The 12,714-nt window shown below is 40.8% G+C and overlaps 1 protein-coding gene across 1 annotated transcript; it reads right to left on the bottom strand.

Moving 5' to 3' along the window:
• Positions 1-985: 985 nt before the first annotated feature.
• Positions 986-11,853, bottom strand: LOC118410064. The gene is made up of 9 exons (XM_035811543.1): positions 11,732-11,853; positions 10,214-10,413; positions 8,592-8,712; positions 5,962-6,097; positions 5,313-5,507; positions 4,945-5,044; positions 3,911-4,070; positions 2,026-2,271; positions 986-1,225 (listed from the first exon to the last, which is right to left on the bottom strand). Exons 2-9 carry the CDS (start codon positions 10,375-10,377, stop codon positions 1,001-1,003), a joined length of 1,347 nt encoding a protein of 448 aa, XP_035667436.1. The 5' UTR covers positions 10,378-10,413; positions 11,732-11,853; the 3' UTR covers positions 986-1,000.
• Positions 11,854-12,714: the final 861 nt, after the last annotated feature.

Below are 12,714 nucleotides of genomic sequence, written 5' to 3'. Positions count from 1 at the left end.
CTATCACTTCAAACAGCTGTTCATGTCGACGAGTTGAAAGCCGGAGTTTTCATACAGATAGTCCATGAGGAAGGCGGATATCATGTAGCTGTCGGGATGGTCACTATCCAAACTGAGGATACCTCCTTTGGAGATGCGCTCATAGAGGATACGGAGCGCTTTGGGTGTCCTCTCCACGTCTCTGTACCGGTAGTAGTTGTCTTCCCTCAATAGCGTACCTGAAAGAAGCGCAGAATCCTGGACTTAGATTTCAGATTTCATATTGATACTACGAGAACGGAGGTAAACAAAGTATATTGTTTTCTTGTATTTTCTATTTTGTAAAATTTTCTATTTTGTAAAATGTCACATCAATCCATTCTTGTTATGTTACGTCGTATCACTGCTGTATTATTGTTATGTGATTCTGAGCATCGTAATGTTATGTTATGTTATGTTATGTTATGTTATGTTATGTTATGTTATGTTATGTTATGTTATGTTATGTTATGTTATGTTATGTTATGTAATGTTATGTTAATGTTATGTAATGTTATAGAAGATAGATGCATAAAGGTGGTATCTCAGTTCACCTGGGGCACCGGTGAGGCACTGCGGGGTTCATTCACTGCGGCACTTTTGTGTTACTTTCGACATTTTTTTATAATTTAGATATTGCGTAAAAGTAAAAGTATGACTAAGAAGACGAAATGAAATACACAAAACGTACGAATATCCATTGTTTATCTCTGAAATTCGTTTAGTAATCTTTCGAACCCCGCAGTGCCGCACCGGTGCCCCAAGTGCAATGAGATACCACCTTAACTGGCAGTACTGTGGCAGTAGTATTTCTATTATGAAGTCAAACCCAATAAGTTACATCTTTAAGACTAGAGTAGTCGCTTACTATACTGTTTAAGTGCTTACCATTATTTGTCTGTCTTTTTTCTTTTGTCACCTGCAATTAGCCCACGGGCAAGAATATGCAATAAACTTTTCATTATAAAGCCAAAGATTACTATTATAGCTCCAACTTACCTAAGTTTGGTGGAAACTTGGTTGTCGGCTGAATGATCCTCAGTCCTCTGTTCTTAGCTGTATCTTTGACTCGATCCGACAGACCGTCCGGGTAGTAATAGGCTGGTCGGATCCCCACTTCCCTCATCCGCTGTACGGCAGACACCAGACTCATTCGCATGACGTCAGCGTTCTGTAGGACCCAGTGGTCTGCTGGGAACGGCGCATTCTGTGGGCGTGGTTTAAGGCAAGAAATGCTTTTAAAGCTGCACTGTGTAATATTGGGGCGATACAAAAAGTAGATTTCCCTGCCATTTCTTTACATAGTAAGATAAATCTTAACCCTTTAGCATTGCATGCCAGAGTCATTGAGAGAAGTTGCAACATCATGATTGCATCATACAAATATGTTTAAAGGCTGTGACTGTCATCTTTGCAAGAATTCTTGCAGTTCTGAAGGGAATGTAAGTGTCGTTGTCGGTGTCGATTGATTCTGACCAATCAGAAGGCTCATTAGTTTAATACAGCACATGCATATTCAAGGCTATAGAGTATTTAAGAGGTAATAACCGGCCCGGAGTGTCATAACGCCTGGTCCTTTGCTATAACACCGAATAAAACCACCGAATGAGCGAAGCAATGCAGTAACAGTTCAAAGCTGCACAGCTTGGAAAAGGAGCTGCCGAATCAAACCAAACCAAATAGAGATTACAAGAAAACAAGGAACGGTTGCATTAGACTGGATCGAAGTTATTGTGACATCTCGAAAGGCAGATATCATGATTTCTTTCATGATTTCCATGAATGCTTAAGTGATGTTGGGGATACAATTTCCAATGCTATAAGGCCATCTATAGCTAGAGAAATAAAATTTGAATGTGGCGAAATGACCTGTGCTTTGTTGCGAAACGACTTGTGCCTTGTTGCGAAACGACGTGTGCCTTGTTGCGAAACGACCAGCCTTGTGGCGAAACGACGTTGGCGAACTGACATTGTGACGAAACGACCTGTTATCACTAAGGAACATACCTCTCGTATTCCTATCGTAAATCTGACGGCCCACTTCATGACCAGGTCCGGGAAGTCCTGCACGAAGTCCCCGTAGACGAACAGCGTGACCGGCATGTTGCTGGGGTGCGCCCGGATCGTCTCCACCAGCTTGTGGGCTGCCTTCCTGCCCATCCCGAGCTGAACCGTCAGGGCCAGGCGGGCCGGACCGCCGGTAGCACAGTTGGAGTAGACCACTCCGGCAGCTCCAGGGGTGCCCTCCGGGATCTGTAATGAATGATTAACAGTGAGCCGGTTTTAATCATTCACCTCTTTGACGTTTTCTGATCTGATGTTTTTCCCTCTTCTTCCAACGTTAAACACAACAATGGTTGACAATACCCTTAGAATGAGACCTATACTCGGATGCTGGTAGTATATGGGATGTTAATGACCTAGTTTATGGGGAAATGGAGCCTTTTGACAACCAAAACCCTCTTGTATTCTACGTTAGTATGTTTCAAGCCTTTATATCAAGTTTAACTTAAATTTTCTACTCAAGAATGTTTGTTTAAGGCTTAATCTTGTTGTTTTACTTGAAGTATACGTTAACCATTTGAGTTACTTACGTGTATTATATCAGGTATGTAATGTATGTAGATAGAACTTTATTGCTCGACATTTGTACATGGTACAAAGTATGGCAACGACTGTTACACAAAGTACAAAATAGGTGTAGAGAATAAGACTTGATATCCTAATTAACGTAACAAGAAGGGCTGAGACATTAGTCTTTGATATAGTGTTACAATCGAGTTGGGCTATACATGAGATTCATTACTCTTTCTAATAGCAAAGCAGTCTTTGATATATTTGCCTATCCTTGCATTATGGGAGTCGTGGCATCCAAAGATATATACAAATCTGTCTGTAGCATCGAGTCTCTTGAAATCTGCTGTACTGGATTCGAGACATGTGAATAATTCATTACGTAAAATAGCGTATCTAGAGCATTCCATTAAAAAGTGAAATTCATCTTCAATATGCTTTGGACAGAAAGGGCAGAACCTTTGGTCAGGGGCTACATTGTAATATCTACCTGTTTCAATATTCAATTTATGGCTGCTGATTCTTAACTGAGTAATCGCTTTTCGAATTTCAAAATTATTTATATCATAAAGGTATGTTTCTTGTTCATAACATTCTTTTGACTTGCTAAGAAAAGACAGCTTTGAATTGTTTTCAATAGAATTAAACCACTTTTGTATATATGTATCTTGTAGCCGGAGGCGTAGTTGGTTGACAATATAATCTATATTATAAGCCTCAGGTTTCATCCATATGTGTCCAAAGCCATGGTAACAGAGAATGTCCTTAACATGATTAATCCAGTCTTGATTATCAGTAAGTACAGTGTTGTATGCATCGCGAAGCAGAGAGTCCTCAGGTAAGTTTACCAAACGGTGCCAGTATTTAATGAGCTGAATTCTAGCAGGTATTATAATAGGAAAAGTTCCTAACTCTCCTCGCACGCCGTCATTAGATGATTTTGAATGAACACCAAGTAGAAATTTCTGAAAACGTGTGTCAAGTATGTCAAATTCCGGTATATCTAAAGGGAGGCGTGTGTTATCGGTTGAAAAGCCATCCTTTTCTATATCAAGCCCAGACGCATGTCTTAAGAACATGTCTTTGTCTGGTCTTCTCTCAAAATTAATGATATAAGAATGAGTTGCATCAGTGCAAGTGCTCTTTCGAATCGACAGTGGAATATGTGTTGGCACCCAATATATGCTAATAAGCTGGCTGGGTTTGCCATCTATTGCATATTCTGTAAATCTAAATCTAAGAATGTCATAATAGACATAAAACTGGCAAAACAAAACTATCAACAGAAATTGAGAGCTTGCATCCCCGCTGTACTTACCTCAACCTTGTGAAGTTCTTCCATGTCTTGATACTTTTTGTACTCTCCTGCCCAATCCAACATCTTGATGCCTTGGGAATTCAAAGTACTCCTGAGTTGTTGTTTTCTTTGGACTGACCAGCCTGGTATAGGAAACGAGTCGTGGAACTCGCCATAAAACCTGAAATGTTTGGAGAAGTGTTGGAAATGTCACGAGGGATATCATGTTTTGACAACTTTATAAATAGCATAAACTTCAATATGCTTACGGCGGCCATTTTGGATTTTCTGGGGACATCCGGGGTCATTGCACCAAAACGAGGCTAGCCTGGCACCGTTGTATTATACTATAGTATAGGTAGGCAAGGCAATCTTCAGTGGTAGTTTTGCCCCTCTAATTTGAATTACTAACTGTGCATCAAAATAGCTCTGCAGTTGACAAGGTTGCTTTACGCTATATTTCAATACCAGTGTTTCTCCAAAATGCAGTTACTCAAGCAACTGGATATGATTTGGGAAAACGTTCAGACGTTTCAGGTCGTATCTACTACCTTTCATCGGTGACACTGGGGAGATGTAGTTGAAAAGGTTTTATACCCTAGGTCTATAGCAAGTAAAGTCTATGGATGACATCAGCGTGCTCATTAATTTTCGCCTGATTTCAGAAAATAAACAAGAATTTTTTTCTTCTTTGGCGATGGTCAACATGACAATAAATTACCAAAACGACCAAACATGTTGTGCTGAAGCCTACTGATTGTACTGATAGCAGTGACACTTACTTTGACACTATATCCTTTTAGTTTATTGAATAATACTGTACAGTAGAAACCATTTAATTGCACAGCCCATTTTCAGCATATTTCTTTCAATTATCCGACATCTGCAGAAATGTGAAGTCACTAACAATGGAGTGAATGGGTTTGGGAATTGGGATTCCGTGCAATTGACCGAAGCGTGAGGTTATCCGGTGTGCAATTAACTGGCTTCCATTGTATCCACAACGCAGGGCATTCCAAAATGGAAGCGGTATATAGAAGGAACAATGCACGCACTTGTCAACCCATCGGAAGGTCCCTTCTTTGACCATCTTCTCCAGGATTTCGTACTCAGCTCCCTCGACGTCTAGCTTGAAGATAACGTAGTCTTCCAGGGCTGGACGAAATGAGATCGACAGAGTTTAGCATCATATCACATCATATATGCACAAAGTTGATGTTTCAGAAGCTCCACTATTCTATACAAAAACAACGCGTTTGCGTAGAAATCACATCATATATGCGTCAACTGTGAACAAGTATTTGATTCATTTTTGTCGAGAATTTCAATGTTAGATTTTGAAATTAGATTTTGAAAAATTATACAACAGCACTACACATAATGTTTGAATATGATTGACATGTGTATGTCATTTGAAACATACCAGTGTTTTCTTGTATCCACGTGGACAGGTCCACCATCGGTATGACGTTCTTTACGCCGAATCGCCGGCCGTGAATTTCACCCTGCTTCTCTGACTCTGAGGCGTAGATCGCCCCGCCTCCCCACTGCATATCTTTGCCGGCGACTGCACCTTTGTCGGGCTTCCAGGCTGACTCGGCGTAGGCAGTGATGTTTCCTGAAAAAGAAACTCGAAAATCAATTAAGCTGTTTTTTCAACTTCTGTAATTTCCAACACAAAAAATTGGACCCAAATTTTCGATTACACAGCATCAGTCTTTGTCAAGGAATGAACAATCCACTGCTGTCGCGACGTCACGTTATGCAGATAGAACACGTGACTCAGTGAGCAGTGGATCATAGGTTGCAAGAAGTCTATGGCGAAAATTTGGGTGAGTCCAATTCTTGTGTTGCAAATTACAGTTCAACTATTTTAAGAATAACACAGATGAGCTTTCAAGTTATGTTTTTCAACTTACTAGTATTTTATTACAACAAAAATGACATACAGTCCGTATAACCGAATAACAGTCCATCGACTTGATATTCCTAAATATCCCGATTCTATATGCAACGGATATAGGTAAACCCGCGGATAAAGGTGAACAGGCGTTAGCAGTGCCATGACTGACCGTCCTCCCCCGCCACGGCGACCGGACAGTGCAGGACGTGGTTGGAGTAGGATGCAAAGTAGGGAGCCAGCCTCACGTCGAGCTCAAACGAGTGGATGATGTAATTCCTTCCATCAGGGTAGGTCTCTCGGAATAACTGTGGAGACAAAAGGAAAACAAGCTCACATCAGAAACCATGCCAACCAAGTACAGAAATCTACGATGCAGGTGTGACACTGCAAAGTATGCATTCTACGCCAGGACAATTCCCAAGTGGAACAGCCCCTCCGCCTAGCCTCCATAGCAGGCTATCTATGGCCTTTTTTTGGCACTTTTGCTGGCCATTTCTTTTTGTACTGGGTCGCTGATTGCTGGCCTCTCTGATAGCCGGCCATTTTAGAAATGCTATAGAGGCTACCCTCCGCCCACATTGTCGACAGCCCCTCACTGGACACATTCAAGAACAGGTTGCTGCAGCTGTCATCGCACACCACGTAGTCCAGACGCTGCGCCTCCTCCGTCTACGTGATATTCCTCCCAGAAAGTTCGCAGACTATGAACTAGAACTAGTCACTACTAGAACTGAAAAATTATGACCAGAGGAAGTCCAGAACACAAAATATCAATATTGTTTTCAGTATATTGTTATCAGTATTGTTTACATCTTGCTTCATTTGTGTATTTTGCTTAGTCAGGTTATGTTTGTATTTTTGTATATAAAATACAATACCAGTATCTCTCCGTATATATGTGTATAGTGTAGCGCTAATATAAGTAGATAACTTGAGTGATCCATACAGCCGTTTAAGCTCGTATCTCGTAACCTAACATTTTATGAATGAATGTATTGGACATAATAATGTATGTCCAAGGGGTTAGATATGGGTCAAATGAATGGGTACCATCCCAAGAGAATAAAAAAAATACAATCTTTATTGACACGACAAAAGTACAGCGTCTATGATGTATTGATTATTGCAGTCCCACAGCAGTCATCAGTAAGAAAATAGGTCACATTTGTTGTTCATAAAAAGGCCTCTTTGTCTTCAGTAGAAAACAGACAATACTGAAGGATGTCGGATCACTTTATAGGGGATCACTATCACTCTCTATAGATTTGATTTATTTGTTTGGCTGTTCAGCACGCACAGAGAGGATGCCCAACTAGCATGTGGCTATTTTAATACAAAGGGTTAGCCCTGCTGACAAAAACAATACGAAAGATAGAAGACTGGTTTTTCATCAATACGGGGGAACATTTAAATCTGAACCTGTTTAAAGTTATCTTTGGTGATTTGAATTGTCGGTGCCCAGTTTCTGCCAATATGATTATCCTTCTTGGCAAACACTTTATTTTCAAGAACCGTCAACGCTCTCTTAATTTACAAGCCTTTATTTCATATATGTCATACTTCCATAGGCTAGAATATATTATAGCAAAAAGGATGGATAAGATAAAAGAACACTTTGGTAAATGGGGGAAAATAGCTTTATCGTTAAAACAGTGAATAGTGAATAACATATATACAACTTCTGTTTATCATTTCCTTGTTATATACAAATGTGTGCACTGCTATAAGTTATCCTCATTGTTTTCTGGTTTTATTTATCTTTTGTGTCCTACATGTACTTTCAGTATTATCGCTCTATGTATGATATGTGTATCTTGTGTTTGAAAAATCAATAAAAAGTTATATAAAGAAAAAAACAATACGAAATGAAATAAGGGTTATAGACAAGGTGCAATGTTGTGCGTAGCCTGCAGAATTTAGACGTTTCGATGACCATCTGTCATCTTCGTCAGGGCTATACTGGCAAGGTCTACAATGCACAGGTGTTATAGGTTCACAGTGCACTGGAACTGAGTGATGCAGTCCCAAACGTGAAGTATTGTTATATTGATAGATAGTGTCAGATAAGGTCTCAGAACACAGTATTTATACGCGACCCCCGTCCCCAAAAGTAGTTCGGGTTAAAATAGTGCACCGCTGTACTTGCAAAGGCCGTAGTTATTCTTCCGTGCACAACAGCGAGGTGGAAACTGTGGTAAATGGTAGAGGAATATATCGTTGTTGACACTGTATAAATTGGATTACGTTGCTTCTTCGGCCGGCGGGAATTTGCGCATTGATACTGTTACCGGCACTTCCTGGTCGTCGCCTGCAGTTCCATGACCTCCGCTGGGGGTCAAATCAAAGTGTCTTTTATAGAAAAACGAGCAGGCAAATCTATGCTCATTTTCAGATATGTTGTAGGTCGTACCCTCGACTTCAATATACTAAATTCTTGTAAATTGTATCTGCACCTTTCTATAGGTTTTGAGTCGTCGAACCACCTCACTTTGGGGTCCTTAACCATGTAAATCCCCATAGGCGAAAAACTGTGTTCTGAGACCATAACAGTGGTTAAATGATGCGGTTCCAAATGTAAAGTATTGTTTTGTATATGTTTAAACAGAAAAAAATAAAGATAAATAAATGAAACAAAATAAGATAAGATAAATTGAAACTGATGAGCAACAACACTGAGCTACTACTGCAGTCCAAAATGTAAAGTCACACACATAAATATTGTTAAGCAACAATGCTGAAATGATTTTCAGATCTTATTTAAGAATGTTGTCCCAAACATGACTGAGTCTTTTCCCTCACCTGTACAGTAGATGCGACATTAGCTCCACAGTCCAGCAGTATTTTCCGTGGACCATCTTTTTCCTGTAGCGTCTGTTCTTTCCCCTGCGGTATTTGTGGAGGCCTATACAGGACAGGGGACCTAGAAGACAAATAAGTATTCTATGTCATACCTGGGCCGCGATAACGTTCGATACAGGTGTTCTGGACCGTGTGATAAAAAACCGTACCACACACAGGCTTCGAAGTTTTATCACACAGGCTTCTATCGTTTACATTGAGCATACTGCGAACGCCAGTGTGGCGCGGTCGATAAGTCGAATATTACCTGATTCGGACGTTGGAACATTGCTGTTGTAACAATGCTTGTTCGTAGGCACCAATTTTCTCAACTTTTGGTACATTTCGTACATCGAAACATGTGTTTTCTCAGGTGGGTATGACATAAATAAAATACAGTCCAAGCGATCCAACCCGGGGTCAGGCTGCATGGTACCTCGGGTGATACGGAATACACCGTGTTGTATTCTATATGTACTATTAGGGATTTCCAGTGATATTCGGAGCCAATCTTATCAAATGTTTTGGAAAAATAAAGCGCCTCCATTAAACCAGAGAATAATCGGCTTTATATGGGAGCAAAATTCACGAAAATCGGCAATTTATCTTACAATACCAACAAGTAAATGAAGTCACTTCATGTTATTTCAAAGAGATTCACGCGTCTATTTTCAATTACTGTAAGTGCAGAAACATTCGCGGTGGTTTAATGTTCGCGGTTCTTCCATTTTTCCGTGGCAGTAAGAGACTACATGGTGCTACCGTGAAATCAAAACCACCGCGAAAAGTCCTTTATCCCGCTACCGCGAAATTAAATCCCCGCGAACTTAAATGCATTTACAGTATATTGCGGTTAGCAAAATATTGGCCTCCTGTAACCCGATACTTTGCCGAACGCGTCTAGCAACGGGAAAGAATACCCTAGCAACCGACCGCCGATCAGTCTACACTACTCTAAACTGCTTTTTTTCGGTGTTCAACAGTAGGTTTCATGTTTATCATTTGATCTTATATTGTGAAAATTTGTGTGGTTTGGGCAAAAACCAAATTTAGACGGGAGCTGATTTTAGAAATAAGCTTTCTTTCTTGCCTCATTGACCTTGTTTTAGGTCAACCATGGCTGCCGCGTGAGAAAGTTGTAAAATTGTGGATAGTGGGAAATATGATATAGACATGTAAATGCGACAAAGGGCAATCCACATGAATGACATATCTCTACCACTGATAGTGTTAGGGCGCGGTCACATAGGTCGTGCGATCGCCGTACGATCGCTTACAAAAGCATACGCCTCCTGCAAAGTTCAAAAGTCTTGTTACACAAAAGGCTGATCCATGTTGGTGGTTGGTTCTGTCACAGCCTGCATGAAAACCCTTTGGCATCAAAATCGTGCGACGATCGCACGACCTGTATGTGACCGCGCCATTAAGTCATCATACATGCAGCCAAGGCTTCGTAACTTTAAGTTGAACATTACTAACAACGTTAACGAAGCAATCCGAACGTCAACAAAATGACCAATACAGTGTAACTGAGTCCTGTAGTCTACAGTATCACAAGATAGCAGTGTTTAGTTTTTACTTACCGAAAAGAATCGTCTAAGGACGAGCGAAGAGGCACATCGTGGCTGGCGGTAGGAAGGATGTTGACTGTGGTGTTGAAGTTTTGCAACAACGATAGACTGTATCCTAGGATCAACCCGAACGCAACAAAGACCACTTTGCTTGTAGTGTTGCCGTTGCCTAACATCCTTCTAATCTCAGCTTTAACAAGCTAAAGGCAATTCTGAAAAATCAATCAAATAAAATCTAAGGAAAATGGAGTCAAACAATTCAATTAAACGAATTCCCACATTCAGAAAAGCTTGGGATATATTTTTTGTTCCACTTACCAAGTGGGTTAACCTCCTTGCACTAACCCAATAAAGGAAATGAGACATTTGGTGTAAAGAATTGTCGAATAAAGTTGTCTGTGCATATTCGTGGTGAGTCATTCGGTGTAAAAAGTTGTCGAATACAGTTGTCTGTGTGCATTTCGGGAATTTCACAGTCTGCATGTCTTTATTGTGATAATGACCCAATTCATTTGGCTACATATGCATGTACTAGTATGTTAATCATTTCTTTTGTTTACAGTAACTTAGTTTTAGCGACTTTCAAGACAAGACCAGTACGATGTAGCCTCTACCAAGCTACACATGCCACTGGACAGATAGTAAACATAGGTCAAATAAGACAGAAAACACACCAGAGGAGTACAGTTTGCGACCTAATATAAGGCAGGTCTACAGTCCTCGACCAATTAACTCCTACTAGGCTTTTATTCCTAACTTGGCCAAAGTCCCCTTATTCGACAAGGCGGGGGTATTAACCTTTCAAATTAATGTTTCAAAATATTTGAACATAACATTAACTATAGGACCATTCTTTTGAGGCCAAGCAGTCCCTGTCCATTTCTGTAAACGATTGTACCCTACTTTCCGCCCAGTCCTATTGTGGGTTAGTTAGATCAATACAGCAGCTGTAACGTCCTTGGTTAGATCATCCTCCTTGTGCTGTTTGTACCATACAAACTGACAGCCGCGGCTCCCAACCCCTCAATAGAAATATCGATCGGCGAAAGAAACCTGCACTTAAGTTGTCTCGTCTGTTGTCTGATGTTTAGACACACCACAGCATGAGAATACATGCGTTCTTACTTTTACATATCTGAGCTACATACACACATTGCAACTACAAAATTTGTTGTCATTGTTGTTGTTGCCTCTCTGACTGCTTCAGATTCGTCGGTAACTGGTCACATTTGCTTTTTTTTCTCTCTCGCTTCATTCTCATATTCTCCTAACTCGCTGCTGTTTCTAAATGGTCGGCTTTTCCACACATTATCGGCGGTTTCTTCTCTAAATTCCTTCCTGCATGCAACTTTTATCGTCTGTTCCCGTATGTGTAGATCTCATTTTCTTCTTATATCTGTTCAAATCGTCTCGTACCAAATTTGCATCACCAACAGACCATGGTGGATGTAACATATTCTTCAATACTTGCACCAATGCCACCGTCATATAACTGGCTATACTAAAACATAGATAGATGTATCTACTCACCAGGGCAGGACAGACGGTATCCGAGAGTAGGGTTGGGTTGAAATGAGCTCGGGGCGTTGTTGTCTGATGTTTCCTCACCCACACCTGTTTGACAGGTTTTTTTTTACTGGTATGTACATGCAAATGAGCTCCGCTCAGAGTTTTCGCTATGGATGACGGGTGCCAGGAAGTGGTACGCGCGCGCATATCTAAATCGGGGGAGCCGTTGGCTATCGAAAACATTGATATCCAAAAACATCTACCGATCTTCCGGGTGTAGGATTGCTATATAGTCAAGTGCAGTGTCAAGTTCAAACACCAGGAGGCCCAAAATCAAAACTGACCGTCAGGCCACCACCGTGTACCAAATATCATTGCAATTGTACGTTTCGTTCTGGAGATATACTAGTTTCCCCGGAAACTCCCCACGCACACACTTAACATACATTCCCATAATTCCCCCACGTTTAGTAGTCAAAGTTTTTTGCCCAACATTTGCAAACGGGTCCAATGTAAGGCAAACTAAGTTTTTTGTATAAGTCCAAGGTAAGGGAACCTAACTTTTTTGTTTAAGCCACCTACCTTTATGGTAGAATTAAACGGTTAAGGTACCAATCCAGGTGGGTTTAAGCATATCCAATTTTGGAAGAAACCCAGGGTCCAATGGGAAACAAATCCAGATTGTTGCGACAGACTACTAACGGATAACAAAAATCTTTTCCATCCTCCCCCCGGGGGCCATTATACAGCCCCCTCAAAAACGTTGTTATATAGGCCTTCCCAAGATTGTCTTCAATACCTAAACTTCGGAATTGTAGGCCATTTAAGATATTTAACATTGGGGGTTCAAGACAATCTGGGGAAGACTAACGTTTTTTTTTGGGGGGGCGGTATAATGCCCTCCGGTCCCCGGTGGAAGTATAATAGTCGATGTTCCATCCTACGGAAAACTATACCTGCATTTCAGGCAAAACTCCCCCCCCCCCCCCCCCCCGTCTAATATC

Source organism: Branchiostoma floridae, chromosome 2 (assembly GCF_000003815.2).
Source record: "Branchiostoma floridae strain S238N-H82 chromosome 2, Bfl_VNyyK, whole genome shotgun sequence".
Lineage (NCBI taxonomy): Eukaryota > Metazoa > Chordata > Leptocardii > Amphioxiformes > Branchiostomatidae > Branchiostoma > Branchiostoma floridae.
The sequence above is the reverse complement of the archived record's forward strand: the minus strand, read 5'-3'. Positions and strand labels throughout refer to the sequence as shown.

What these genes read in the sequence shown, in the direction of transcription:
- LOC118410064 (XM_035811543.1), bottom strand. Translation starts at nt 10,377, where the DNA reads ATGTTAGGCAACGGCAACACTACAAGCAAAGTGGTCTTTGTTGCGTTC. An exon ending in AAGAACTTCACAAGGTTGAG is followed by an intron (nt 2,272 to 3,910) that starts GTAAGTACAGCG and finishes CATTCATTACAG; the next exon opens with ATCCCGGAGGGCACCCCTGG. An exon ending in TTACGATAGGAATACGAGAG is followed by an intron (nt 1,226 to 2,025) that starts GTATGTTCCTTA and finishes CCACGCCCACAG; the next exon opens with AATGCGCCGTTCCCAGCAGA.